This window comes from Fusarium keratoplasticum, chromosome 8 (genome assembly GCF_025433545.1).
Source record: "Fusarium keratoplasticum isolate Fu6.1 chromosome 8, whole genome shotgun sequence".
NCBI classification, from domain to species: domain Eukaryota; kingdom Fungi; phylum Ascomycota; class Sordariomycetes; order Hypocreales; family Nectriaceae; genus Fusarium; species Fusarium keratoplasticum.
In genome coordinates, this window is record NC_070536.1 from 331,225 (window position 1) to 355,288 (window position 24,064).

The 24,064-nt window shown below is 50.2% G+C and overlaps 12 protein-coding genes across 12 annotated transcripts; 9 read left to right on the plus strand and 3 right to left on the minus strand.

Moving 5' to 3' along the window:
* Nucleotides 1-160: 160 nt before the first annotated feature.
* Nucleotides 161-2,425, minus strand: NCS57_00991300 (Zn(2)-C6 fungal-type domain-containing protein; the record flags this gene model as incomplete). The annotated part of the gene is made up of 6 exons (XM_053059672.1): nucleotides 2,324-2,425; nucleotides 1,662-2,280; nucleotides 1,442-1,619; nucleotides 907-1,399; nucleotides 419-863; nucleotides 161-375 (listed from the first exon to the last, which is right to left on the minus strand). The coding sequence occupies exons 1-6, from the start codon at nucleotides 2,408-2,410 to the stop codon at nucleotides 161-163; spliced, it is 2,037 nt and encodes a 678-aa protein (XP_052910066.1). The 5' UTR covers nucleotides 2,411-2,425.
* Nucleotides 2,426-4,635: 2,210 nt separating this feature from the next.
* On the plus strand, nucleotides 4,636-5,439 carry NCS57_00991400 (uncharacterized protein; the record flags this gene model as incomplete). The annotated part of the gene is made up of 1 exon (XM_053059673.1): nucleotides 4,636-5,439. The coding sequence occupies one exon, from the start codon at nucleotides 4,636-4,638 to the stop codon at nucleotides 5,437-5,439; it is 804 nt and encodes a 267-aa protein (XP_052910067.1).
* A 172-nt stretch (nucleotides 5,440-5,611) lies between these two features.
* Nucleotides 5,612-7,220, plus strand: NCS57_00991500 (Signal recognition particle 54 kDa protein; the record flags this gene model as incomplete). Its single annotated transcript, XM_053059674.1, has 2 exons — nucleotides 5,612-5,689; nucleotides 5,733-7,220. The coding sequence occupies 2 exons, from the start codon at nucleotides 5,612-5,614 to the stop codon at nucleotides 7,218-7,220; spliced, it is 1,566 nt and encodes a 521-aa protein (XP_052910068.1).
* A 349-nt stretch (nucleotides 7,221-7,569) lies between these two features.
* NCS57_00991600 (Peptidase A1 domain-containing protein) lies at nucleotides 7,570-8,930 on the plus strand (the record flags this gene model as incomplete). The annotated part of the gene is made up of 2 exons (XM_053059675.1): nucleotides 7,570-7,739; nucleotides 7,784-8,930. The coding sequence occupies 2 exons, from the start codon at nucleotides 7,570-7,572 to the stop codon at nucleotides 8,928-8,930; spliced, it is 1,317 nt and encodes a 438-aa protein (XP_052910069.1).
* Nucleotides 8,931-11,385: 2,455 nt separating this feature from the next.
* Nucleotides 11,386-12,476, plus strand: NCS57_00991700 (M20-dimer domain-containing protein; the record flags this gene model as incomplete). Its single annotated transcript, XM_053059676.1, has 2 exons — nucleotides 11,386-11,930; nucleotides 11,975-12,476. 2 exons carry the CDS (start codon nucleotides 11,386-11,388, stop codon nucleotides 12,474-12,476), a joined length of 1,047 nt encoding a protein of 348 aa, XP_052910070.1.
* Nucleotides 12,477-12,606: 130 nt separating this feature from the next.
* On the minus strand, nucleotides 12,607-14,167 carry NCS57_00991800 (uncharacterized protein; the record flags this gene model as incomplete). The annotated part of the gene is made up of 4 exons (XM_053059677.1): nucleotides 12,607-13,217; nucleotides 13,259-13,557; nucleotides 13,600-13,911; nucleotides 13,956-14,167. The coding sequence occupies 4 exons, from the start codon at nucleotides 14,165-14,167 to the stop codon at nucleotides 12,607-12,609; spliced, it is 1,434 nt and encodes a 477-aa protein (XP_052910071.1).
* Nucleotides 14,168-15,296: 1,129 nt separating this feature from the next.
* On the plus strand, nucleotides 15,297-16,625 carry NCS57_00991900 (uncharacterized protein; the record flags this gene model as incomplete). The annotated part of the gene is made up of 4 exons (XM_053059678.1): nucleotides 15,297-15,542; nucleotides 15,586-15,804; nucleotides 15,848-16,442; nucleotides 16,486-16,625. 4 exons carry the CDS (start codon nucleotides 15,297-15,299, stop codon nucleotides 16,623-16,625), a joined length of 1,200 nt encoding a protein of 399 aa, XP_052910072.1.
* Nucleotides 16,626-17,146: 521 nt separating this feature from the next.
* On the plus strand, nucleotides 17,147-17,672 carry NCS57_00992000 (uncharacterized protein; the record flags this gene model as incomplete). The annotated part of the gene is made up of 2 exons (XM_053059679.1): nucleotides 17,147-17,223; nucleotides 17,267-17,672. Exons 1-2 carry the CDS (start codon nucleotides 17,162-17,164, stop codon nucleotides 17,670-17,672), a joined length of 468 nt encoding a protein of 155 aa, XP_052910073.1. The 5' UTR covers nucleotides 17,147-17,161.
* A 565-nt stretch (nucleotides 17,673-18,237) lies between these two features.
* Nucleotides 18,238-20,389, plus strand: NCS57_00992100 (HET domain-containing protein; the record flags this gene model as incomplete). The annotated part of the gene is made up of 3 exons (XM_053059680.1): nucleotides 18,238-18,371; nucleotides 18,420-18,526; nucleotides 18,573-20,389. The coding sequence occupies 3 exons, from the start codon at nucleotides 18,238-18,240 to the stop codon at nucleotides 20,387-20,389; spliced, it is 2,058 nt and encodes a 685-aa protein (XP_052910074.1).
* Nucleotides 20,390-20,687: 298 nt separating this feature from the next.
* NCS57_00992200 (PARP catalytic domain-containing protein) lies at nucleotides 20,688-21,651 on the minus strand (the record flags this gene model as incomplete). Its single annotated transcript, XM_053059681.1, has 6 exons — nucleotides 20,688-20,786; nucleotides 20,830-20,965; nucleotides 21,011-21,061; nucleotides 21,106-21,309; nucleotides 21,357-21,462; nucleotides 21,510-21,651. 6 exons carry the CDS (start codon nucleotides 21,649-21,651, stop codon nucleotides 20,688-20,690), a joined length of 738 nt encoding a protein of 245 aa, XP_052910075.1.
* A 408-nt stretch (nucleotides 21,652-22,059) lies between these two features.
* Nucleotides 22,060-22,599, plus strand: NCS57_00992300 (CinA domain-containing protein; the record flags this gene model as incomplete). The annotated part of the gene is made up of 1 exon (XM_053059682.1): nucleotides 22,060-22,599. One exon carries the CDS (start codon nucleotides 22,060-22,062, stop codon nucleotides 22,597-22,599), a length of 540 nt encoding a protein of 179 aa, XP_052910076.1.
* Nucleotides 22,600-22,813: 214 nt separating this feature from the next.
* On the plus strand, nucleotides 22,814-23,848 carry NCS57_00992400 (Protein kinase domain-containing protein; the record flags this gene model as incomplete). Its single annotated transcript, XM_053059683.1, has 1 exon — nucleotides 22,814-23,848. One exon carries the CDS (start codon nucleotides 22,814-22,816, stop codon nucleotides 23,846-23,848), a length of 1,035 nt encoding a protein of 344 aa, XP_052910077.1.
* Between the last annotated feature and the right edge of the window lie 216 nt (nucleotides 23,849-24,064).

Sequence of the window (24,064 nt, forward strand, 5' to 3'; positions counted from 1 at the left end):
TTGCTTCTACCTGGCCTTTGCGTGATTAGCGCTAGGGAGGAACCTGCTCATTATGCTCTGATTCAGGGGCGACAATGTATCATGTGTTCAAATCACTTGGTGGGATGAAGACATGGTTAACGTCACTGAATAATTTGACAGGCTATCATACAATCACATCTCAGGCTCCCTCTCCCTGTGTTGCTCCAAAGAACTGCGACGACCAAGCCATGGAATCAATAATCTCAGCTGGCCAGTTTTGTGGCGTTGGTGTTTGCTCCAGTGCCAAATCTCCCTCTAACCCAACGTATTCTAGGGCTGGCATCTGCGTGGGCAATTGGATCGCACTAGACTGCAGTGCCTGTGTGATCTCTGGTTGGAGTTGCTTGCTGTGTTCTTGAATGTGTTAGCAAAGAACAGACTGGTGAGAAGTACTCACTCTTCCATTCGAAGCCACATTGCTTCAACCCTTTGATCATGTCCCTTGCTACTCTCGCACTCTTGGAGTTGACGCTGAGTGCTTCAAACATCTTGAGGCACGTTTCAGCATCGTCTCGAAGACCTTCGCTGTCAAAAACGCTGTGGTCGTCAATAGGGGGCTGAACAAAGATGCTCGAAACAAGCAGGATGGAGCCAGCGCATATCAGACATGAAATCATCTGCCACCAGGGAAACTCGTGGACCAAGTCCTTTTCGTCAGATACGTGATGCAAAAGACGGGCGGTTTCTCGTGCTTCACTGGCGCATGTCTTTTCGAAAAGAGTCAATAACGGCCAGTCCAATGCCACAGATGAGTCGTCAAGTTGCCGGAGAAGAGGGTAGCAGAGGTATGGTCGGTGGATGAGTGCGCGAAGATGGTGATATTTGATGGCGAGCATGTTTCGCTTGGCGTGTTAGCGAGTGCAGAGAACAATGGTTTAGACTTACCTGTCTCCTGAAAGCAACACTAGGATCGAATGCATGTCCAAGATCGAATCGAAGCTTTCGAGGAAGATTCATCTTCCACTCAACGAGCTGTCGGTCTAGAACCTGTGTACATATCATCATCTCAGCCGTTGGTCTTTCCTGTGCCGGTCCGTAGATGTCGCTCAGTACACGGCCAACAATACGAGAGAACTCGATGACTGCAACAAAGTAGTCACCCGTAGATGGCCCTTCAACAGGCTCAATGATGCTTGATGTCCAATCAATGTCATTGTCCCCTCGTCGGGACGGCATGGGCACGCTGCAATCCTCATCGTGTATAGCCGGTGGACGTCCAAGTTGGAGAGACAGCAGACGATCAAGAACATAGATGGAGTACCATATTCTTCGTCGTCTCTCAAGCTCGACAGGTCCACGAGGTTTTGAAGTCTTGGACTCAACATGCAGCCCAATACTCTGAGCTATGCGGACTGCTTGACCCAATGCAATCCAGCAACTACAGTCGTTAGACATGTCTGATTACTGGAAAGGAACTTACCTGTCTGTCTTGCAAATCGCGAGGAAATAGAAGCACTGCACAAGAAGCAATGTGACTTGGTTGATCGAATGATGCTTCCCTGAGTGAATGACGGCGCATCGAAAGTAATGTTCGTGGTTTGTGCTTGAGTCTCGGCCGGGGAACGAGTTGTAATATGACCCAATGGCACAAATGACGTCTAACAGGTTAGTAGGCTCAGGATATGCGGATGAATACTCACATAGAATGGCTAGGTCTGTGGAATTGTGATGCGTCTCACTCAGGGGCCCCTGGAACCCACCCCATGTCTCCATAAACAAAGACTTGGGAATAAAAGGGTACGCCAGATGAATCGTCTCAAAGTAAACCTCACATAGTCTTCTCGCCTCATCTGGTTCTGGCAGAGCAGTCGGTCTACTCTTACCAACCGATACTTCACCCTCCTGCTCGTAACTGTCAAAGTCTTGCTCGACGCCTGGACTTGTCTGCAAGAAACGCTTGACCAAGTTAAAGAAATGAACATCGCTCACTTCTCCAAGATACCGATGCTGGTTGGGATCCGAGAGTTGGGTGGAGGGGCCGGCATCGGTGTCTTGCGTGAATCCATCTAGAGCTCGTCTTGCTCGTTCTTTTACCTCGTGGAACTCTTTGAGATGGCATTCTTTCTGAGGAGAATCAGAGAGAAGCCTGCCAACAAGTTCCTCGTAGTGATCGATAGTATCTCGAAGCTCTTCAACGTCGAGGTTCAGAGCGTCGCGTTTTTCTGTACCGGGACTTGGGTTCCAGGACCTGCCCTTGGCATAGGAACATGTGAATCCATAGCCCAGACACCGGCCACATTCGGGTCGCTTTCCGTCGCACTAAAAGGTCAGCTACAGTTTGGACTGCTTGTGTTAGACTCACCTTGGATTTCATCGCCCGGCACGTTTGGCAAGCCTGTGCCACGCGTCTTCGCTTGAAAACGAGTCCATCTCCCGAGATACCCGCCATGTTGTTTGCTAGAATGACGAACAAAGATGGAGAAACGATGGAGACAGGGGTTTAGAAGTTGATATTGGCAAACAAAGTTGTGACGTATCTCCCCTCCGCATCCGAGTTATCCGGGAGATCCGGGTTACCCGCTGGGGCAACCAATCGGCTCCACTAGACGGGCTGAGAGAAACCTTGCAGCAACAATAAGATTTGACGTCCGCCGCCAAGTCATCTCACATGCTCAGCCGATTGTAAAAAGAATGGCTAGGTCGAGTCGGGCTGAAGAGCGGCTGGAACCGACTCAATAAGAGGTTGGGAGCTTTCATGGTGGCTTAAGCCAAGTGAGGGGATGTCTCGCTGTTTGAGTTCATCACAAGGAGCCCAGAATAGAGATAGACAAGCTTTGGTCTAGACCATCAGTGGCAGTGTGAGTAAACTGAAGGTTGCTGCCGTATGAAGCTTGCTTTCAGAGCCAATAGAGAGCGTGACAAACATATGTAACTAAACAAATGGATTGAGTTTACTAGAGCTCAGCAAATACGTTGATCAAGCGCCCATCAAACGCCCATCATTCTCCGTGACCAACTAGGCAATACTGTGAGTCAAACCGGCTGTAAAACGTGATATTTTGTGCTATTGTGATTACGCGTACTGGAGATTACCGCCGAACAACGTAACGGGCGTTCAAAACGACACATTCTCTTGTTGATAGCATTGTTCTCAGAGAGGCCAATGTGCCATCGTAGCCCAAACATGATGAAACTCCAATGGCCACCAACAAAAGGGGAGCCGTCAAGGTACAAGGTGTCTGATGCTCAAGGAGGGATGAATACGCTGCGTTTCTCTGGCTGCTGCCATCTCTTATCTTCTCAATCAGAATGGCCTCCACCTAGCACCTACGCCCAACAATAGATGGCCAGCGTAATTGCATGGTAATAGAGGGCATACGGATTGAGAAGGGAAAGGTGGAGATACCAAACACCCAAGCACAAACATTCTATAAAATCACAAACACGATGCTTAACAATCTTTCCATATGGGCCTCTGGATCATTGTTGGTGTTGGTTACACAAGGCATATGGCCGTCTATAAAAGGAGCTCCAGCGGCGGGAAGTTGGCAGGATTCTCCCTCTTGCTCATACATGTTAATACGGAGCTCTAGCATGGTGCCCACCATCCCTGACAACCCAACCCCAGTCGACTTCCGCCACGTGCTTAACGTTGTCTCGAGTCCCAATGGACTGACCCTGTGTACTTTGTTCAAGACTCACTTCGCGGAAGACTGGGCTAAAGTCGATGTCATAGCTTCCTGCGAAGCTGGCGGCTTTCTCTTTGCGTCGCCCTTGGCCCAGCAGCTTAATAAACCCTTGGTACCGATCCGCAAGGCCGGCAAACTGCCTCCGCCAGTTGTTTTGGTCTCCACGTCGTCATCGCACATCTCATCTTTGGGCAGAGCATTATTCCACAGAGCAGGGGATTGAGGTGAACCCGGATTTGATCTCCGAGGGTGTGTCAGTTGTGGTGCTGGACGATGTACTTGCCTCAGGGACGATGCTTTGGGTTGTGCTCCGACTCCTGTGTAAAGCTGGAGCTCGCGTTGAGGACATCGGCGTCATGATTGTGGCCGAGTTTCCCTATCACGGTGGCCGAGGATTCTTGTAGAAGCATGGTTTTGGAAGTGTCAACATCCAGAGTCTTTTGGTCTTTGGCGGTGCGTAGGCGAGGAGATTGGTGATGGAGATGGATTGGGATTTGGAATTGGGATCTCTGCTACGGTTTTTGACCTTGGACTTGTCGTATAGAACCTGAACTCCATCATAGAGCCTTGCGATAAGGCACAAGAACATGGTAGCCTTGATAGTGCGGAATAAACGATTCAGCCAGAGAAGATGCCTTATCGGCGCACATCTCAGTAGAATTCCAATGTGTACCAACGACGGATGCTGTTCTAGCACGTTTCCATCAGCTCTTTAGAAGCTAGCCCAATGACATTCCTTCTTATCCATGCAGGAAAAGCCACCAATATCCAGACCGGACTACCTCGGCTGATGAACCAATCATTTCCAGAGCAACACACTTATCTAGACTGTGGTCATCCCCGCACAAGCACCACCTCTGAGGGGATGTTATCCGTGCCACCACTGAATACTGTCCGTACAAGGTAATTATACCCTTATCTTGACATGTCTCTGAGTTATAATTAGAGTGTCAAGCCTCTCCCTGTTCACTGATCAACAACAACCATGGGTCGCTACAACCTTGAATATCCCAAAGACTCCACCAATACCATTAAACGGTACAAGGTTCATGGAGTCTATGAACTTGAAAATGTCCACCGTATTGTCAATTCTTGCCCAATCCTTCACATCTCGTTCAACTCGCCGTCTCAGCCTTTCCCAGTCGTGCTGCCTATGATTGGGCAGATGGGCTCGTTTGAACGTCCCAGTGCCGATCTCAGCGATCCTCTGGACCTCTACCTTCACGGCTATGTCTCTTCACGGATCATGAATCTGTCCCAGACTACCGTTGTTGATGGACAAGAGCATCAGGGCATGCCAGTGTGCGTTGCGGCATCTCACATCGACGGCCTTGTCTTGACACTCACGAGCTACTCTCACAACTACAACTATCGCTCGGCAGTCCTTTTCGGCTATGCAAGCATAGTGAAGGATGAGGAAGAGAAACTGTACGCAATGGAACTCATTACCAACAGTGTTGTCCCTGATCGCTGGAGACACACTCGTCTACCCCCGTTGCCAGCCGAGATGCAGAGCACCAACATTCTCAAGGTGCGAATTGCTTCAGCAAGCGCCAAGATTAGTGCTGGAGGTGCGACAGATGACAAGAGCGATATGAGTAATGAGGAGCTGGTCAATTCGACGTGGACGGGTGTGTTGCCAATCACTCAGACGTTTGGGGAGCCAGTGCCAAGCCCGTACAACAAGGTCAAGCTGCCAGAGTACATTGACGAGTTTACAAAGGACTCAAATGATGAGAAACAGAAGCTTTCTATTGATGCGGCGCAAGGAGAGCGAAGGGCACTGTAATTAAGCAATTGTTGAATTGATACCGTGTTTATGTCTGAATTGGGACAACCCCACAAACCGTTGACGGCACGGAAAAACTACCCCCGAACTCTTATGCCCCACGTCCTCATCGTGGCCACAGCCAGCATTCAACATCGTGATACCCCGCGACAGCTCAGTCGCAACAGACGCCATGGTTCTTCAAGATCTCGGCCGTCGCATCAATGCGGCGGTCAATAATTTGACGCGCGAGCAGAATCTCGACGAAAAGGCACGTCTCGTGACCCTTTGTCTCCGCCCGGCTAACCTCTCAGGCCTTTGATGCCATGCTCAAGGAGATTTGCGCCGCCCTCCTCGAAGCAGATGTCAACGTGCGACTCGTTGGACAGCTCCGGAAATCGATTCGAGCAACCGTAAACTTCAAAGAACTTCCTCCCGCCGTCAACAAGAAGCGCCTCATCCAGAAAGCCGTCTTTGATGAACTCGTCAAACTCGTCGATCCCCACGCCGACTCGTTCCGACCGAAGAAGGGCAAGAGCAGTGTCATCATGTTTGTTGGTCTGCAGGGTGCCGGTAAAACCACGACGTGTACAAAGCTGGCGAGGCATTACCAGTCTAGAGGCTTCAAGTCTTGCCTGGTGTGCGCTGATACCTTCCGAGCCGGTGCCTTTGATCAGCTGAAGCAGAACGCTACCAAGGCCAAGATCCCATACTATGGTTCTCTCACGGAGACGGATCCTGCTGTTGTTGCGCGGGCTGGTGTGGAGCAGTTTAAGAAGGACAGATTCGAGGTTATTATCGTTGATACCTCGGGTCGCCACCGTCAAGAGTCTGCCCTGTTCCAGGAGATGATTGACATTCAGAATGCCATCCAACCAGACGAGACCATCATGGTTCTTGATGCTTCTATCGGTCAGCAGGCCGAGTCGCAAGCCAAGGCGTTCAAGGAGGCTGCTGATTTCGGAGCCATCATCATCACAAAGACGGATGGTCACGCACACGGTGGTGGTGCCATCTCTGCGGTCGCAGCGACACACACTCCAATTGTCTTCATTGGTACTGGTGAGCACATGCTGGATCTCGAGCGATTTGCTCCTCAGCAGTTTGTGCAGAAGCTGCTAGGCATGGGCGACATGGCTGGTCTGATGGAACACGTCCAGAGCCTGAACCTCAACCAAAAAGACACCATCAAGCACATCCAAGAGGGTATCTTTACGGTACGCGATCTCCGAGACCAGCTATCCAACATTATGAAGATGGGACCTCTATCCAAGATGGCTGGCATGATTCCTGGCATGAGCAACATGATGCAGGGCATGGACGATGAAGAGGGAGGCGCCAAGCTCAAGCGCATGATCTACATTTGTGACTCGATGACAGACAAGGAGCTCGACTCTGACGGCAAGATTCTCATCGACCAACCGACTCGAATGACACGAATTGCGCGAGGTTCAGGAACATCAGTACGCGAGGTTGAGGATCTCCTCACTCAACAGCGCATGATGGCTGGCATGGCTAAGAAGATGGGTGGAAACATGAAGAACATGCAGAGGGCACAGCAGGCAATGGGAGGCGGTAACAAGGCACAACAGCTAGCCGCGATGCAGAAGCGACTGCAGAGCATGGGCGGCGCTGGAGGTGCCGGAGGTATGCCCGACATGGGTAGTTTGATGAGGATGCTGGGAGGCGGAGCAGGTGGAGGCATGCCTGGAGGCATGGACATGCAAGCTATGATGCGACAGATGGGTATGGGCGGCGGTATGCCTGGTATGCCTGGAGGAGGAGGCCGTGGTAGGCGATGAATACAATGATGATCGACGGCGTTTACTGCATGGACTGGCGTTGGGGAGATGCCGGCGTGGCTTAGATACCGCGAATACACGGTCGTTCACGTCTTGAAGCACAGTCATCTTCATCTCAGCCCTGTCAGCCGTCTCCATATTTTGTTGATTGGCGAGCAGCCCAATCATAACCCCTGCCTTGCTCACCCTGCGATGGTGATGTTACCCACTTACAGTGAAGCATTGCTGACAGCAATGGATGGACTGTAGGCCATGTGTGTATATAAAGCAAGTTTTGTCTGGTTTCATGTCAATCAACTCATCATCTCTTCTTTGTATCTTGCCTTCGACTCTTGTCCTGTCCTTCAGCATGAAGCTTGCCTCTGCCCTTGTTGCTGGCCTAGCCACGGCTTCAGCTGAACCTCTCACCAAGGTTGCTCGATCTGTAAAGCCCACCAAAGTGAAACTCAACAATTGGTGGGACGGTACCGACTACCAGTGGTACGGCAAGATCTCTGTCGGTACTCCTGAGGAAGAATTGTAAGTCTACCACTGTAGCATCTGCTTCCCTACTAACAGGTTAGCAACCTCCTCTTCGACACCGGCTCTACAGACCTCGTCCTGCCCAAGAAAGGATGCACATCCTGCAGCAACTACACCACCTATGACCCTTCAAAGTCTTCCACGTACTCCAAGGAGCCCAACTACCAGTACGAGGCTAGCTATGGTACTGCTGGCAACGCCGAGCCCCTGGCCAAACCTGTCACCATGCAAGGCCGAATCGTCACGGACGTGGTCACCATTGGCGACGCTACAGCCGAGAACCAGACCTTTTTCCTAAGCGAAGAGTATCCCAAAGAGCTTGGCGAGAACCCTCTAGGCCCCAACATCGATGGCATCTTTGGTCTCGGTCCCCCGGGGGCATCTGTGTTTAACCACGAGTTTAACAAGACCTTTACGACTACTTTTTGGAACCTTGTTAAATCGGGACAACTTCCGCCAGTATTTTCACTGTTTCTCAACTCTGGCCGTGGTTCTGCCTCTGGTGAAGCCACACTTGGTGGTATCGACTCTTCCAAGTATGAAGGAGAGTTGACCAAGGTCCCATTCAACGCTACTGTTACAGCATTGGTCGGAGAGTGGTTTATCGACAATCCTACCTTTTACATCGACAAGAAATCCGTCAAGAACTCGGCCACAGGCAAGCCATTCACTCAGGCTGTGTCTCTTCTCGACACTGGTACCGCGTTCGTCATGGCGCCAGATCACCAAACTGCCAAGGATATGTATGCTGCAATCAGCCCTGAGATCAAGCTCCTCGACAAGCTTGGCGTCTGGGGAGCTCCCTGCGATGTGATGAAGAAGCTCGAGCCGGAATTAACTTTTACTGTTGGATCTGGTGACAAAATGGTCAACCTCACCATGCCCGCGGATGCCTTCAACTTGGGAGAACATCCCGATCACCCCGGAAAGTGTCAGGGTGTCATTCTTCACTCTCCTGAGCCTATCAGTGAGCTTGCAACCGTGTGGGTGATTGGAAGTCCTGTTCTGAAGGGCTACTACACTGTCTGGGATGGTCAGAACCTGGAGCTTGGAGTGGGAATTCTGAAGGAATCTACTGGCAATGCTACAGAGACCAGCTCTCCGGCAAGCACACCTACCTCTGAGGCTGGAGTTTTGGCACCTTACTGGGGGCTTTTTGCGGTCTTGGCCGGAGTATTCTTTATCTAGACACTGACAACTACCTTCTATTCTACCTATACTGTATTATATAGCTATACACTGCTCTAAATTATTCCCCCTTCTTAGAGAGGAATCCTTAGCCACCCACAACGCAAATAGTTTCTCCGTCCCCGGTAGCTGTCGCTTAGCATTACTCCTGTTGGAGAATCGACTGTCAGCTCCAACCCCCACAGAAATGTCAACTCACCGTCAGCATTCAACTCTTGCATGTGCCCAAGATGGGATACAAACATCTCCCACTCCAGCCGAGATGCAGTGCTTGCGGAGACGTCGTATTCAAGGGCGAAAGAGTTGTTACGTGTAAACAGCTTCCACCACTGACCTGTTCTTTGTGCTAACAGCGGTAGTGTATGGAAACGATGATTCCACTACTTACCAAGGGACTATTCCGCCATTCTTATTCCCTCGGCACGACGTGTGGACGATAACATGTGGGCTTGGTCTATGTCGCCGTGCTGGGTGCAGAAGCTGTGCCACCGCACCCGAGTTCGTCACTGTCCATTACGATTGCTACAGCATCTTCATCACATGCTCCAAGGAAGTTCTTGGCCTAGAAAAGAATGAGGCCGTGGATCGACTTTGGACCTTGGGTTCCTATAGAAAACCATGGCCCAAGGCAGAACTCATCCGCCTTGCCGAAAGGCATGTCGACCTCAGCCCTCCAAAAGGTAGCTGATATTGCGGGCCTTTCTCAACTGGGCTGGCTTCCTCCAGAACTTGCCCTGCCGATTCGAAATTTCTCCCATGAGCTGTTCTGGAGGCCTGTGTCAGTTATAGGCCTCGCTTCAAACCTACCGCCTCCACGACCATTCACTAGAATCTTGTTGAACCGAGTTTTGTCCTGGAAACGAGGAGGCCCCCCCATACCGAACCCGTCACCTCAAACGCCACCTTTCGTTAGGATCACCATCGATAATGATGGCATCTGCGAGATCGAAAGGCACGAAAACCCACCTCCCTATACAGGAAAGGTATTTAAAAAGCTGGCGTTCTTTGTTATCCGTGTGGCCACCTCCCAGATATATATCGAAGCCAAGGTATGGTTGTTTCTTCCGTTGATCAGTTCTGATAGGCTCACTTCTCAAAGGACAAAATGTTTCGTTTACGTCTGCCCAGAAATGTCCAGGGACTCCTAACCTGGAATACAGATAGCCCTCCTGTGCCTTCTACTTTGCTTAACCCTAGGAGCCTAGCTCCAGTACAAATTGGCCCCTGGCACCTTTGTGCCTTTGATCTGAGTCGGCGTTCTGGAGTTTCCTTTTTCTTTTCTTTAGAAAACTCGTTGGAGTCCATGTCCATCGCCCTGGAGACACAAGTGCAGTGGATGAGTATCGGCGGGTCTGTGAGAGCCGTCGACGGGTCGTCTGGATTTATATGCCCATATCTATAGACAATCAAGTCACCGTTCTTGGGTGCCGTTTAACTGATCGCGGTTTCAACGTACTCGTAAGTACTAGTCTCACCAGATAAAACAGCATATTGACTGCTTAGGCTCGCCTGAACCTCGCTGGCGAAATCATTGTAGGACAACTGGGGAAGCGCGTTACACAAGACAGCCTGCTAGGGTATGGAACTCCCCTTACATTGATCTATGGAGACCCTTTGGCACAGCAGCCAATTCTGGTCCTTGGGGCTCGCCATGGAACCTCGGGAAGAGACAGGTTCCCAGCCCCGTTCTCAATGCAGGACTTCAGACCTGATGTAGACGATGCTTACTTTTCATGGGCTCCCTTGGAAGGCATTCAGTCTATCTGCGGGTTCTACGATAAGGAAACAGGTTTATGCCGAGGTCTTATTTTCCAATATGAAAACGGGGGACTCCGCGCAGTTGGTGAGTGCCGCAAAAACCTTGATGATAGCGTGCTTGCAGTCAAGCCATCTGTGCTTTGTTTTCAGGCCGCCCCAAACTTGGCCTCTTGGAGAGCACCACAAGCAATTGGTGTGCGTGTCGAGTTTGAGAATGATGGAGATCATGAGCACGTAGGGGATGGATGGGAGTGCCTGCACATTGGACACGGCGTTCTAACATTCTCCTTTACAGAGGATTCGTCCTCAATCTCTCACCGGAGCCAATGGCCTTGAGACCTTTTTGTCATGTTGCTGCCTAGAGGAATATAGTTGGGCGGTCTATTGAGGGATAATGAGATATAATGAAATAGGGGCAGCCAATGGACAGGATAGTATTCAATGACGCATCTCCCCAGATTCCCTGACTGGCCTGGGGTAGCGGGTCCAAAGTTTGACCTTCCAGAAGGAATCAACGGCATTAATAATGAAAACCACGTATCGAGCTACTACTGGGTGAAACTCCGCAAATGGCGCGACGTGCGGAGCGTGACTCATAAGATCGGAGCTCATCCGTGAGATTTCGGACATTTGACCCGAGATTTCGGGCCCTTTTATATTCTGTATGATGCAGACATTCACACTCATCATACTAAAAATGGCTTCTCAAATGGATCATCCCGTTGTCGACCTTCTCAAGTCGCTTATGTCGATTGTCAGCACTAGCGAGCTGGAACTCGATATTGGTCTCTTTTTGGAACAGCACCTCCAAGCCCTTGGATACACGGTTGAGCGCATTCCTATTGCGCGAGGATCTGATCGTCACAATGTCTACGCTTATCTCGGTTCCTCACGCAAGACACGCATTCTCGTCACAGCACACATGGACACGGTTCCACCGCATATTCCACTGACCATTGACGGTGACATTATCCGCGGAAGGGGGTCTTCTGATGACCTAGGGCCACTAGCAGCTCAAATTGTCGCTGTTGAAGAGCTGAGAAAGGAAGGAAAACTCAAAGAGGGAGATGTTGGGCTATTGTTCGTGGTTGGCGAGGAGAATGGCGGGCATGGAATGATTGCTGCCAATGATATGGGTCTAACCTGGGAATCTGGCATCTTTGCTGAACCAACAGAGAGTAAACTTGCCAAAGGACACAAGGGACAAGTGGCATTTGAAGTCATTGCTAAGGGCTTCGCCTGGTAAGTCACTGGGCATTTGTTGAACATCTGGCTGATCATAGCAGTCATTCCGGGTATCCCCATCTTGGAAAGAGCGCAACTTCTGCTCTTCTAGCTGTGCTCAACGACCTCTCTGCAGCAACTTGGCCGGAATCTGATCTCCTTGGTCCTTCTACATTTAATATCGGAACCCTGGAAGGAGGCGAGAAGCACAATATCGTCGCCCCATCCGCGAAAGCTCTCTGCGAAGTCCGCATGGTCAAGGACCTGCCTGGTATCAAGGTCAAGGTTGCAGACATTGTATCCAAGCACCCGGATATTGAGCTGAAATGGGTCTTTGAGTACCCCGAGGCACTCCTTGACTGGGAAATTGACGGCTTCGAGGCTGCGCCAGTGGCGTTTGGAACTGACGTACCTCGACTCAGGGATGAGTTTTGTGATAAGAGGGTTTTGTACGGGCCAGGATCTATCCTGGTAGCACATGGACCGGATGAGTTTATTCGTGTGCCAGAGTTGATTGAGAGCATATCTGGATACAAGAAGTTGGTCCTTCACTTCCTCCAGTGAGTTATATGGCTATCAAACAATGAATCACGGAATAATTGAAGCCTCTAAAACCCAATTTGTATAATTATCGAGGCGTTTGGTGCTGATAGTCCCCCAAATCACCGGAATTCTCATCTATCTGATGCCCATTCTAGCGCCTCTTCTGATCATATCGCAATACAGCCTGGCATAAAACTTCAGCCCCAATAGCACATTCCTCTGAAGTCGAATACTCTTCCGGGTTATGACTGACACCTCCCTTGCAGGGGATAAATATCATGGTGGTAGGACAGTGCTTGCTCGTGTGAACGCTGTCGTGGCCAGCACCGCTAGAGATATCAATCATGCCATCCTTGGTTCCGAGAACAGACTCGGCAGACTCTCGAACTGCCTGGATGCAGTCTGGGTGGAACTTGGTCGCCGTAGAAATGGTGTCAGTCTGCCAGGTCAAGGACAGGGGCAAGCTTGGAGTTGAACCGGCGAGAAGTCCATCAACATCGATGCCCTGAGCGAGGAGGTCAAAGTCTCGCTTCATCTCCTTTTCAACTAGTTCCACAGTCTCATCAGCGGGCGCTCTGATATCCATGGTGAAGCTGACATGTCCGGGGATCGTGTTGGTACTGCCAGGGGTAAGATTGAGGATACCCGTCGAAGCCAGGGCGTTGTGTTTTGTGGCAAGACGGTGAGAGTGTGTGATGAGTCGAGAAGCCAGAAGAAGAGCGTCAGCTCGATCGGTCAGGGGGGTAGAGCCAGTGTGTGCGTCTAACCTGTCAGCTTTGTTGGGATTGGAATGGACTACTCACCTCGTCCTTGGACGTCGATTTTGAACCACCTGTAAGCCTGAACACCTTGAACAACACCAATATTCTTCTTTGCCCGCTCAAGAATAGGGCCCTGCTCTATATGAAGCTCAAAATGAGCACCGATGGGAGTGGCTTTGTAGCTGGCGGGAGTATGGCCCAAGTATCCGATTCTCTCCAGTTCAGACTTGACTGTCGCATCTCCGCCGACCTCTTTGGTGTTGTGAGCCTTTTCAAGGGGAGTCGCCCCAGCCCAAACACCAGAAGCCATCATGCTGATGGGGAATCGAGCACCCTCCTCACTACACTTGTTAGAAATGGATGTATCGGGTCTGGTGACTTACTTTGTCCAGTTGACAACTCCCACGGGAAACTCAGTCTCAACGTTGTGCTGTTGAAGCAACTTGAGCATTTCAATTCCAGCCGTTACACCCAGGATACCATCATATCTACCACCTGTTGGTTGAGTGTCCAGGTGGGAGCCCGCCAGAGTAGGAGGCCCATCTTGACGACCAGGACGAACAGCAAAGATGTTTCCAATGGCGTCGACGGTAATCTTGCAGCCAAGGGACTTTGTTGTCTCGATGAACCAGTCACGGACCTTTTTGTCGTCGTCTGAGAGAGTCAGACGGGACATGCCTGTGTCCGTAGGGTTGCTATGTCTTGTTAGAGTCATTCGCTCGTCTGAGATCACACTTACCTCCCCCATCTAAGTCCAGTTCCCCATGAGCATGTATGGTGAAGAGTATCCATCATTCGGGATTTGTCGACCTTGAGCTTTTCAAAGTCCTTGGCCGTCATGTCTCGGGTCGCAATATTCCTCCGTTGGTAGGACATTAGAGTGATAGGATGCCTCGCCGAGGCTCTGGCTGCTCGGCATTGAACATGTAGGAGGGACACACGGGTGGCCATTTTGGGCAGATCCTGGAACAAGATTGACACTTGATTGAAGATATCTACAAAGAAACAAGTTCAATTCATCAAACCGCCGTTTTATCCAAGTGAATGTTGTTGGAAGGTGCTTCGTCAATGTTTTCAGAGGGTGATGATAACGCCCTCTTGTGACTGGATAAGAAGCACCCCACTTCCCAAAAGAGGGAATGCCTCAAACCGGCAACTAAAGACAATGAGGAGATGGAGGCAAACTCTGTAGCCGATGCATGAGGCAAACAAAGAAAGAGGCTTGCTTTTAATTAGCCGGGTATTTCGTGATTGAGGGAGCCAAAAGCCACAGTTCCACGCCCTCCCGAAACACAAGAAATTGGCTGTCTGAATGTCAGTCATGGCGCAGCTGTGCAACTCTTTCGGCTTTGTTCAACGCAATGGTTTAATAGCCTTGTGAAACGCCACCTTGGCATTCAGCCCGGTTCCTGATCCGTTCAGCCAACGGTGGAGAAACAAAGTATAATCGTTGGCAAACTCTGTGATCTGCTCCGGATGCGGACGCCAAGCAACGGATGTACCTGTTGGTGGAGCACCATCCTGACTGCTGGAGGATCAACGTCAATATCCGGGACACCGGATCTCAGCTCACGGCGCAGGATGCGGCCCTGCCACGTGGGGATTTGCGATGCCAGAATTGGGTTGTTCTATACGAGACATGAAGGAATACGAACCGCAATCCCGGCAAGTAAAGGTCTAGAACCAAAATGGTCACCAGAGCGACCCTTAACTCGCCGTCTCGTATCAAGGGTTCGCAACTCACCCCACTTCAAGACGCGTCAGGAAGATGGCTTAAACGAGAATGCGGGTTGCGAACAGTCACTACGCTCCATCAAGCAACGCCCCCGTGACTAGAGAACCTGGCCAAATGTCGCACAAGACAGCTGTGCCACATGGTACCGATCCTGGCGTGTGGCAGCGCCGCACATACCAACTCGTGTACGGAAGCAGTGGCTCCGGAATAACTGAGACTGGACCACCACAACAGCCAGTGTCCAAATTTTGCCTTTCTTTGTGCTCTATACTGTACCCTTGTCGATTGTTTGATAAATGAACGTGGCTCCCTGGTTGTTTCTCGTTCTCTCCACGCCACGTCAAGATGGGGATGCTTTTGCGGTTGCAAGATCGCCACAGGCTTTTGAGACTTGCCCTCTCTGTCTGCTGTTTACTTTCATTTACCGGGTTTCTCATACAAACTCTCCTTTCCTTTCCCAGGGAGTGGGAAGTTACACGGCCAGAAAACGTGCCTCCGCCAGATGCGCTTGTGAAACCGAATGTCACCGTGAGCGGGCTGGTCTTTTACGGCCGCAAGAGCAGAGTGGAAAGTATGAGGTGTTACATAGAAGTGAGTATAGCAAAGACGCCATGGACTGAGTTAACCCCTGCAGCGAAACTTGGTAGACAACGGAGGTTGGCTTGACGAAGTCCTCTGGGTTGTCAATACAAAGAATCAGGATGATCTCTTTTATCTAGACGAAATAGTCGCCAGCAACCCGACACGACACAAACTGCTGATACCCGAAGGACACCTGGCAACGTACACATACTGGAAAGCTTGGCAGCATCTGGAGCGTGACAAGTACTACGTCAAGATTGATGATGATATTGTAAGTGTCGAATCATCCTTACATGCAATGCTAACTAGCCAAGCTCTGGATCGAGGACGGTGCCATCCCCAAGCTTGTCACCCACAAGATCGAAAACCCAGACACATTCGTCGTCTCTGGAAACATCATCAACAACCCTCCACTCGGCTTCATGCACTACCGCATGGGAGCCCTTCACCCATATCTACCCGAACTCGAAAAGCCAGACCACGTAACGAATGTCAGCGATTTCTGGAAGCCCTCGAAGCATCCCCATTGGAACGGTCCCAACGACACTGTCTGGAATCCTATGCGTCCCCCGCCCGAGCATGAGAACGTTAGGTGGCTGAGAGTTGAAGATGAGAAGATGATGTGGCAGACTCCGGTTCACCAGCTTACATATGCTGTCTGGGGTGACAGTTACAAGAGTTGGGCTATCGCTTCCCAGATGCACTATTCACTGTTTGAGAATATCGAGAAGGATACTCTGGATCTTTACAAGTTCGAAAAGCCTTGGACGATGCATGGGGATCGCATACGGATCAACTTTATGTGTGTCTATGCCAACGATATCCTCGACAACGATGTTGGTCACTGGCCCGGGAATCGAGGCGACGAGGACATGATCGTTCTAGATCTTCCAAATACATTGAGACGACGTAAGTAAGCCGCCAGACTCATGGCTTGTACTAATGGTTACAGCTGTTGTGATATTGGGGACTGCATTGGCATCCCATTTCCAGTACATGGATCAATCAGATCTGGCAAAGACGGATATTCTTTCTCGGTATCGATCCCTTGCGCAGGATAGAGCCTGTGATAGGATGACATCCAAGACATGATCTTTCCTTTGTCTGTTATTTTAGTGTTATCGCTCTTGTAAATAGGGGTTATTATGGAGCAGAATACCATCTCCCTTAAAACGACAAGCTTTTGCGATATTCGGTGCCGAAAAGCGGAGTTCATCTCGATTACGGTAAGCAGTGCGAAGGATTCATGAGCGCCGAGATCAGCCGGTGATCGGGGAGTAGTCCATAACTCAAACGCGGGACTGTCGTCAACCTGACACTATTGCTTCTCTTGTTGGTCCAATTCATGTAGCTAATCCCTTCGAGAAATGTTAGTTGCAGTCAAACTCGGTACAACCTCAACACTTTTTTTTGCAAGACTCGGCAAAAATTCAAACCTCTTCGGATTGCATGCTGTTGACTGACCATCACTAGCGCTTACTATCAGCCACGGACCCGATTGCAATCGCTTTGTTTTTTATTCAATTGCAATTATCAGGCAGTGAGATTCGCTAACAATCTCCTCCTTCAGCACCCCTGGACTTGTTCTTTGCATCATCTCAAACCCCAGTACCTATTACAGCTCCACCATGACGTCCTGTCTTCCCACTTGGCCGTTGGCGCTCTTTGGCGTCATTGAGCCCGCAATGCTGTAAGTCTCTGCCAAACAATAATCTTCTTTGCTGATTAAATAGCGTCTGGGCATATGTAAACTTTCTCATGGACCCATTCAAATATTTCGCCGACCAGGCCCCCTTTTTCGCTGCAACAGACGACCACTTTACACCTCAAGCAGTAGCCTTGTCCTGGCAGATGGCAAATGTGTTGCTGTTGCTAGCACCGATAGCTCTCATCTGCTGCTGGACCCAACATCGTGAGATTGCCATTGGATACCTGGTTGCGGTTGGATTCGCCGACTTTGGCCACATCTACGCCATCTATAGAGCTGGCCCCGAGTATTTCTGGGACGTTGGCTCTTGGAATGACATGACCTGGGGAAATGTCGGCGTGAGCGCGTTTCTCAATGTGAATCGATGGCTGACTGTGTTGGGAGCCTTTGGAAAAGTTGGCAGTGTGGATCGGACCAAGAAGACGGTTTAAGGGGCATTGAACGGACGAATCACGAGGCAGGATAACCATTTACTGTTCGAGTCTGGCCGAGACTTGAAGGTTTGTTCAGTTTCGTAAGAGAGTCTGCAGACCTAGCCGCTGGTGGCTGCCCATCGGCGCTTAGAGGCGACGGTGCATTGGCTGATGGTTCGTGCGGGTATTGAAGATCTGCGGGTTGGAATACTTGGAGGGATTCGTTCTTTATAAAAAGCAAGATTGAAGCTCACCGAAACATGGTCAAAGAAAGCAATGTTCATGCAACTGTCAGATTTCATGAAGAAAACATCGTTGGCACACCTGAACATCACGAGCTATGGCCTCACTTCACCACGATCGTTACGAACGTCTCGTATCCGAGGATACCACACTCCCCCTTCATCAGCTCTGTCCAAGATGCGACAAACTCACAAGCGAGTCTCAGCTCCTGAAGGATATGGCTGAAGAAGTTGGGGTTATACCTGGGACGACCGAAACTGTGCATTTTTGCGCTGCGGATGAGCTGAAATCTGGCTACTTGAGTGGGTGTCATCTCTGCGCCCTGTTATGGATCAACTGCATGGGTGACCTGTTGAAAAACAACTTCAGTCGTCCGCGTAATCCAAAGGAACGCCTCATACTTAAGATTCATGCGAGGGATTTAGATCCGCCGGCGCACGCAGGGACAGAAACATCTGGTCAACGTCGCCCAATGTAGGTGACCAGCGCAGTTAAAAAGACACGACAGCTTACCAACGATAGGGGACGATTTGGCACGGTTGTCATATTCTTCGCAGCTGTTTGTGAGCACGAGGATCTACTCAAAAAGCCTGGTGGCCGCAGTGAGATATATGTCCTTCCGCCTTCCTGTGAGTATTTTGTGCCAAAGCTGGGATCCTGTTAACCCAAACTCAGACCCGAAACTCAACGAGAGAACGCTGGACTGGGATTCTGTCACCATCTCATCTAAGAGTGAGGCTGGGCTGGCACAAGTCAAGAGTTGGTTTGACAGCTGTGCTAATGGCCACACAAAGTGTGGTAACTTTTCCCGCTTGGTAGCTCAGAAGGGCGAACTACCCTCCCGCTTCCTTGATGTCAGTGGCGGGACTATAAAACTAGAATGCAGACCGTCTGTCCTCAAATGTGTGCGATATACAACACTCAGTCACAGCTGGGGTAAGGATCCGTCGTTATGCCCCCAGCTCAAGCAAGCCCTTCTGGAAAGCTTCAAAACCAGGATTCCGGAGACTGGACTGCCCGCAAAGTATCTGGATGCAATTCGAATCACTAGGTATTTGGGCTTTCGGTACATCTGGATCGACTCATTGTGCATCATCCAAGACTCCGAGGAAGATTGGAAGAAGGAATCACTCAAGATGGCATCCGTTTATGGACGGACGAGCTGCAACATATCATACATCTACCCCCCTCTCGACGAAGGACAGAAGAGATTTCTACGTGATCCTCGGTTGGACCTGCCTTGCAAGATATGGCCCACGCTTTCGCAGACAAAGGGCAAGCAAAAGACCGGAAAGACGTCCAAATATGTCCTGGTTCAAAACGCCCCTGGATGGATAGGCTCAGGCTGGGCATCCATGACACAAGACGACCTCTGGCCTCTACTATCTCGAGGGTGGGTATTTCAAGAACGAATTCTCTGTCCGCGAAACGTTTACTATGGAGGCCCTCGATTACTCTGGGAGTGTTGCGAAGGGGTTAAGGACGAACTACTTGGACACCCAGTCAATGTATCCCGATCAAAGCAGGACTTTTACTCGATATTCTCGGGTTTTGAGACTATCCTCCATGGTGTTGACCAGTTTGAAACATTCAACGGTCAGTGGCATGGCCTGGTTCAAGAATACCGGCTAAGAGACCTTACGTTCGAGAAAGATCGAGCCATAGCCTTTGCTGGGGTGGCCAAGGCCATACAGAACAAGACGAAACTCACATATCTCGCTGGAATGTGGAAAGAGTTTGCCGACCTACAACTATTGTGGTCTATTGATCACACTCCGGAAACAAGAGAGCTTTGTCGGAAAGAGTGGAAGAGCAGGCCGGATTATATCCCTTCCTGGTCTTGGTTTTCTGTTCCTCGAACTCCGGATCCTCTCTCAGAACGAGACGCCGTGAGCTTCCAGATCACCATGGAGATGTACACACAGCTACGACATGCAACCTATCGGGCGCAAGTAGTATCATTCAATCATCCCAAGCTTGGATTCTGGCCTTGGAGAGACCAGGATGTTCTCTTCCATGACTTCCAAGGTCTCTCGATTACACTCAGAACACGAAAAGTACCAGCTACGCTTCAGTGGGACGACGACACTCTTCGAATCTTGCCATTTGGGCGTCATGAGCTGGGAGAATCTGCCTGGGATCCAAAGATGGCCATGGTATATGTGCATGACGATGTCAGTGTGACTCCTGGGTGTCCTCTTCCCAGCGATATATATATGATCTTGTTGTTGAAGGAAGCGTGGTATATGGGAGCCGGGAGAGAATACTCATATCAGCCTTCTGGGAAGCAAAAGCACGGCGACTATGGCAATGGAAGAACTATGTGGCAGTACACGGGGCTTTCAGTAGTCCGTTCAGAGACCAACAATGGAAGAAGCTGCTGGAAGCGTGTCGGAATTTTCTTTTTTGCAGACAGGGTAACAGGCCTAAAAAATATCACAACGCCGTTCGCGAAGGAGGGTATTAGGGACGAGGACGTGGTGTTGGTCTAGATGAACCTATGGGTTTGATGTACTTTCTTCATTTCCCTATTCTTAGTCAATTATATCTCCAAAGAGGCCGTCAACCAGAAGATTAGAGCTGTTATTAATTAATCCCGTCATTAAAATCCAATGTAGCAATGCTATACAAGGCCATGGGTGTTGCCATCGAAGCTAACTCAGTTCCTGCGTTACTATTCCATAAATGTTCATGCATTCCCTTCTCAAAAGCATCGCCATGTGAGTATCAATGAACATCCCATCCTCATTCGTACAATCATGTTAATCATGTTCCAAGATTAAGCCAGGCCTAGTAGATGATCAAATACGCCGGTCGCATGGCTCGTGATGTATAAACAACACGTTCATCCGTGTTGAACTGACTGTACGGCCCCGGCCTCGCGTAAACCTGCATTCGTTAGAAGTGGACAATTTCCTTACAATAAACTGACCGAGTCATATCCATGTGGCGGTTGTTGGAGATAAGGCATCTCGTGCTCTGTAACGTACGAATTCCCTAGCACGACTCGGCAGAGCATCAACGCATGGACATGGGAGGGAACTTTGTTGATGGCGTATTTTGCAGCCCTGTTGAGGTGAGCGACAACATATATAGCTGGATGATGCGCTTACTTGGACGTGTCGTAGGTTGAATAGAGTCCAGGGCCTAGCCTGGTGCCGTGGCTATTCAAGTCAGTCACTGAAGGAATGATATAGAGATCACTTACTATCCAGTACGGCGTTTGAGGTCCAGATATGGTCTGAATCCTTCTCGAAGCGCCTCACAAAGCTTACAATCACCGTTGTAGCACATTGTGGCGTTGCCATCCTCGCCAATAGTGCAAGCTCTCTCGGCACCACGGAACCGTTTCCGCTCGTTGCCTGCATACTTGCCCATGGCGATAAAGTTTCCACGGCTCTCGATTTGGTCACTATGCTCAAATGAGATGTGACACATGTTTACTTGCAAGAGTCATACCGGTACACCTCAAACTCATTACGAGACTCTCGGGTCCAGGTGACTAGGTAGATGATCCGGATAGGTGGTGGCGTTCCGTTCCAGCCCTCGTAAAAGGCGGAAGCGGCTACAATTACTGAGCTTGAGAATACACAGCCAGAGATAGGGACATACCGTTGAGGTACATGACATGGTCACTTGGAATCTCAATCAGGCTTGGGGCATTGTTGGCAGCCTTTCTAGCGCAATCTTTGCAACAAAAGGTATGTGTCGGGTCTTTGGGGTAATAGCGACATTGCAAGCAGACGTTGGACATGGCGGTCAAACAGTCAAGATGTCGTGCTCGGCAATCGACAAAATTGGGCATTTCTTACAGAATATATCTACATTATCACTCAACAAACCGGGCGACAGCCTCATGCAGTGAGATGTCAGGGGAAAGGTTGCCTCAAGAAACGAATGCAGACCGTATCTATTTGCCAATCACACGCCAAACAGCTCTAGAACTCAGCCCCTTCTTATCGTGGCTTGCCAGCGAACAAGGATCTTCACTGCAAGTGAGTCAGCTGGTACCACGCTGGCCCATCGAATGCGCCAAATCACAAGGCGGACAGCAAGGCAACCGACAGCCTGCTGCCTGATCGAGTCAAAAATGCTCAAATATCGCTTCTCCACCGTCAGCACAATCCTTCGACACCACCCTCCACTTCATCTCTTTTCAACCATGGCAGTCGAGCCCAAGTACGTCGAGCGAACCTCCGAGACCGTCCGCGATGTCGCTGCGGACGTGATCCGGCTCCTCAAGAAAGCCGGAGAGACAGTCGGTGTAGCTGAATCGTTGACCGGCGGAGGAATCATGGCAACAATCACCTCTGTGTCTGGAGCGAGCTCCGTTTTCCGAGGCGGTATCGTCTCTTATGCGACACCTCTCAAGCAGCATCTCCTCAAGGTGGACGGAGGCCTCATTGCCCAGCACGGCGTCATTCACGAAGACGTGGCTCAGCAGATGGCGGCTGGTGCGCGGACCGCAACCAGCACAGACACACCAACGACATGGGGTATCGGTACGACGGGTGTTGCGGGGCCGGATTCACAGGACGGAAAGCCGGTGGGCATGGTGTTTATCGGTATCGCCAGCCCCGAACAGGCCCGAGGACTAGGTCCGTTCCATTTCCCAGGCGATCGGGACCAGGTCCGACAGGCAACCATTTTGGAGGCACTGGCTCAGCTGCGAAAGGAACTACTTGCGAGGGAGAGAAACTAATGGAAAGGAGTTGATTGGGTTGACTAGAAGAATATAAGCATCTGCTCAACTACTTATGAAGACTACCTCGTTACTTCGGTGCCTGATTTATGAGACAACCTCAACCCCGGTATTCCGGCATGGTCGTTTAGTACATTACAGTGGTAGAGCATAAAAAGAGCATCCATCAATCGTTGCCAACTTAACTCCTTACCTATCCACCTTCAGCTCAACCATGGTCGACTCCACAGAAGATGTCGAGCTCACAATCGTTGGCATGAACGGTGGTGACGATGAATCCGCCGACGTCACCTTTGAGTACAATCACACACGAATCACTTTGTTCCTCTTTGCAAGCCCTAATCGACCCGGAGAGAACCTCGAGGATCGAATGATCCGTCTCGTGAACGAGGCTATCTTTGCTGACGAAGAAGAATACGATGCCATCACTGATCAAATCTACGATGTTATCCTTGATGTTGGACGAATCCCTTTCTCACAAATTGCACCCTTGAGCAACACCGCGCCCAGCAAGGATTTGCATTCACTTCTGTACCCTGGGACTCTCGACTATCGTCTCCAGACCATCGATGGAAAGGCAACCATCTTTCCTATCCAGCCAGAGGAGTCGGTTTCCGTCCCCAATCCTGGGCCGAATCCTGAGGTTGTGATGAAATTCCAGACCATCAAATCGATACCCCGATACTCATCCAGGGACGTTCATGTCCAAGAAGTTCTTGTCAGCGGCTATGGCACCGTATGCAAGGCTCGTGTTGGGCCCCAAACCATGCTCTGTAAGGCTCACAGCCAAGGGCTGGAAAACCCAAGGCTTGAACGAGAGCTGGTCGCCATGCAAAAAATATGGAATACTTGCAAGAGCCCTGCTGCGAATATCCGCGTCCCTCGCCTCCAAGGATATGTCACATTTGCGGATTCAAGAGAGATCATCGGTCTATTACGCGATTGGGTTCGATCAAGTTCTTACGGCAGCACCCTACGGGATATGGATATTTCAGCTATACCAAAGGAGCTGAAGAAGAAGTGGTCGGATCAGATACGCGAGACGGTAGATAAGTTACATGAGCTTGGTGTGGTTTGGGGTGACGGCAAGGCGTCTAAGGTCGTCGTCGATCAAGAGAACAATATCTGGCTCATCGACTTTGCCGGTGGGTGGACTGAGGGATGGGTAAACGAGGAGCTTTCTGATGCCGTGGATGGTGATAATGAAGCCGTCACAAACATCACAAAGTTCTTGGGTGTGGAGGAATAATTCTTGATAGAGGCACTCACTTTTAGCTTTGAAATGAACTACTCGGCTGGAGAAGGGGAGACGCCAAAGAGATCAATACTCTCCTCCATCAACTTGATCAAATGCTACCTACTTTCACACCTTCCAAGTCTATTGCTTATTCAGACACTAACGCAGTGAAATAATCCTTGATATGAAATGTAGGCGTCTGCTTTCGACCAAAGAACTCTCGTACAG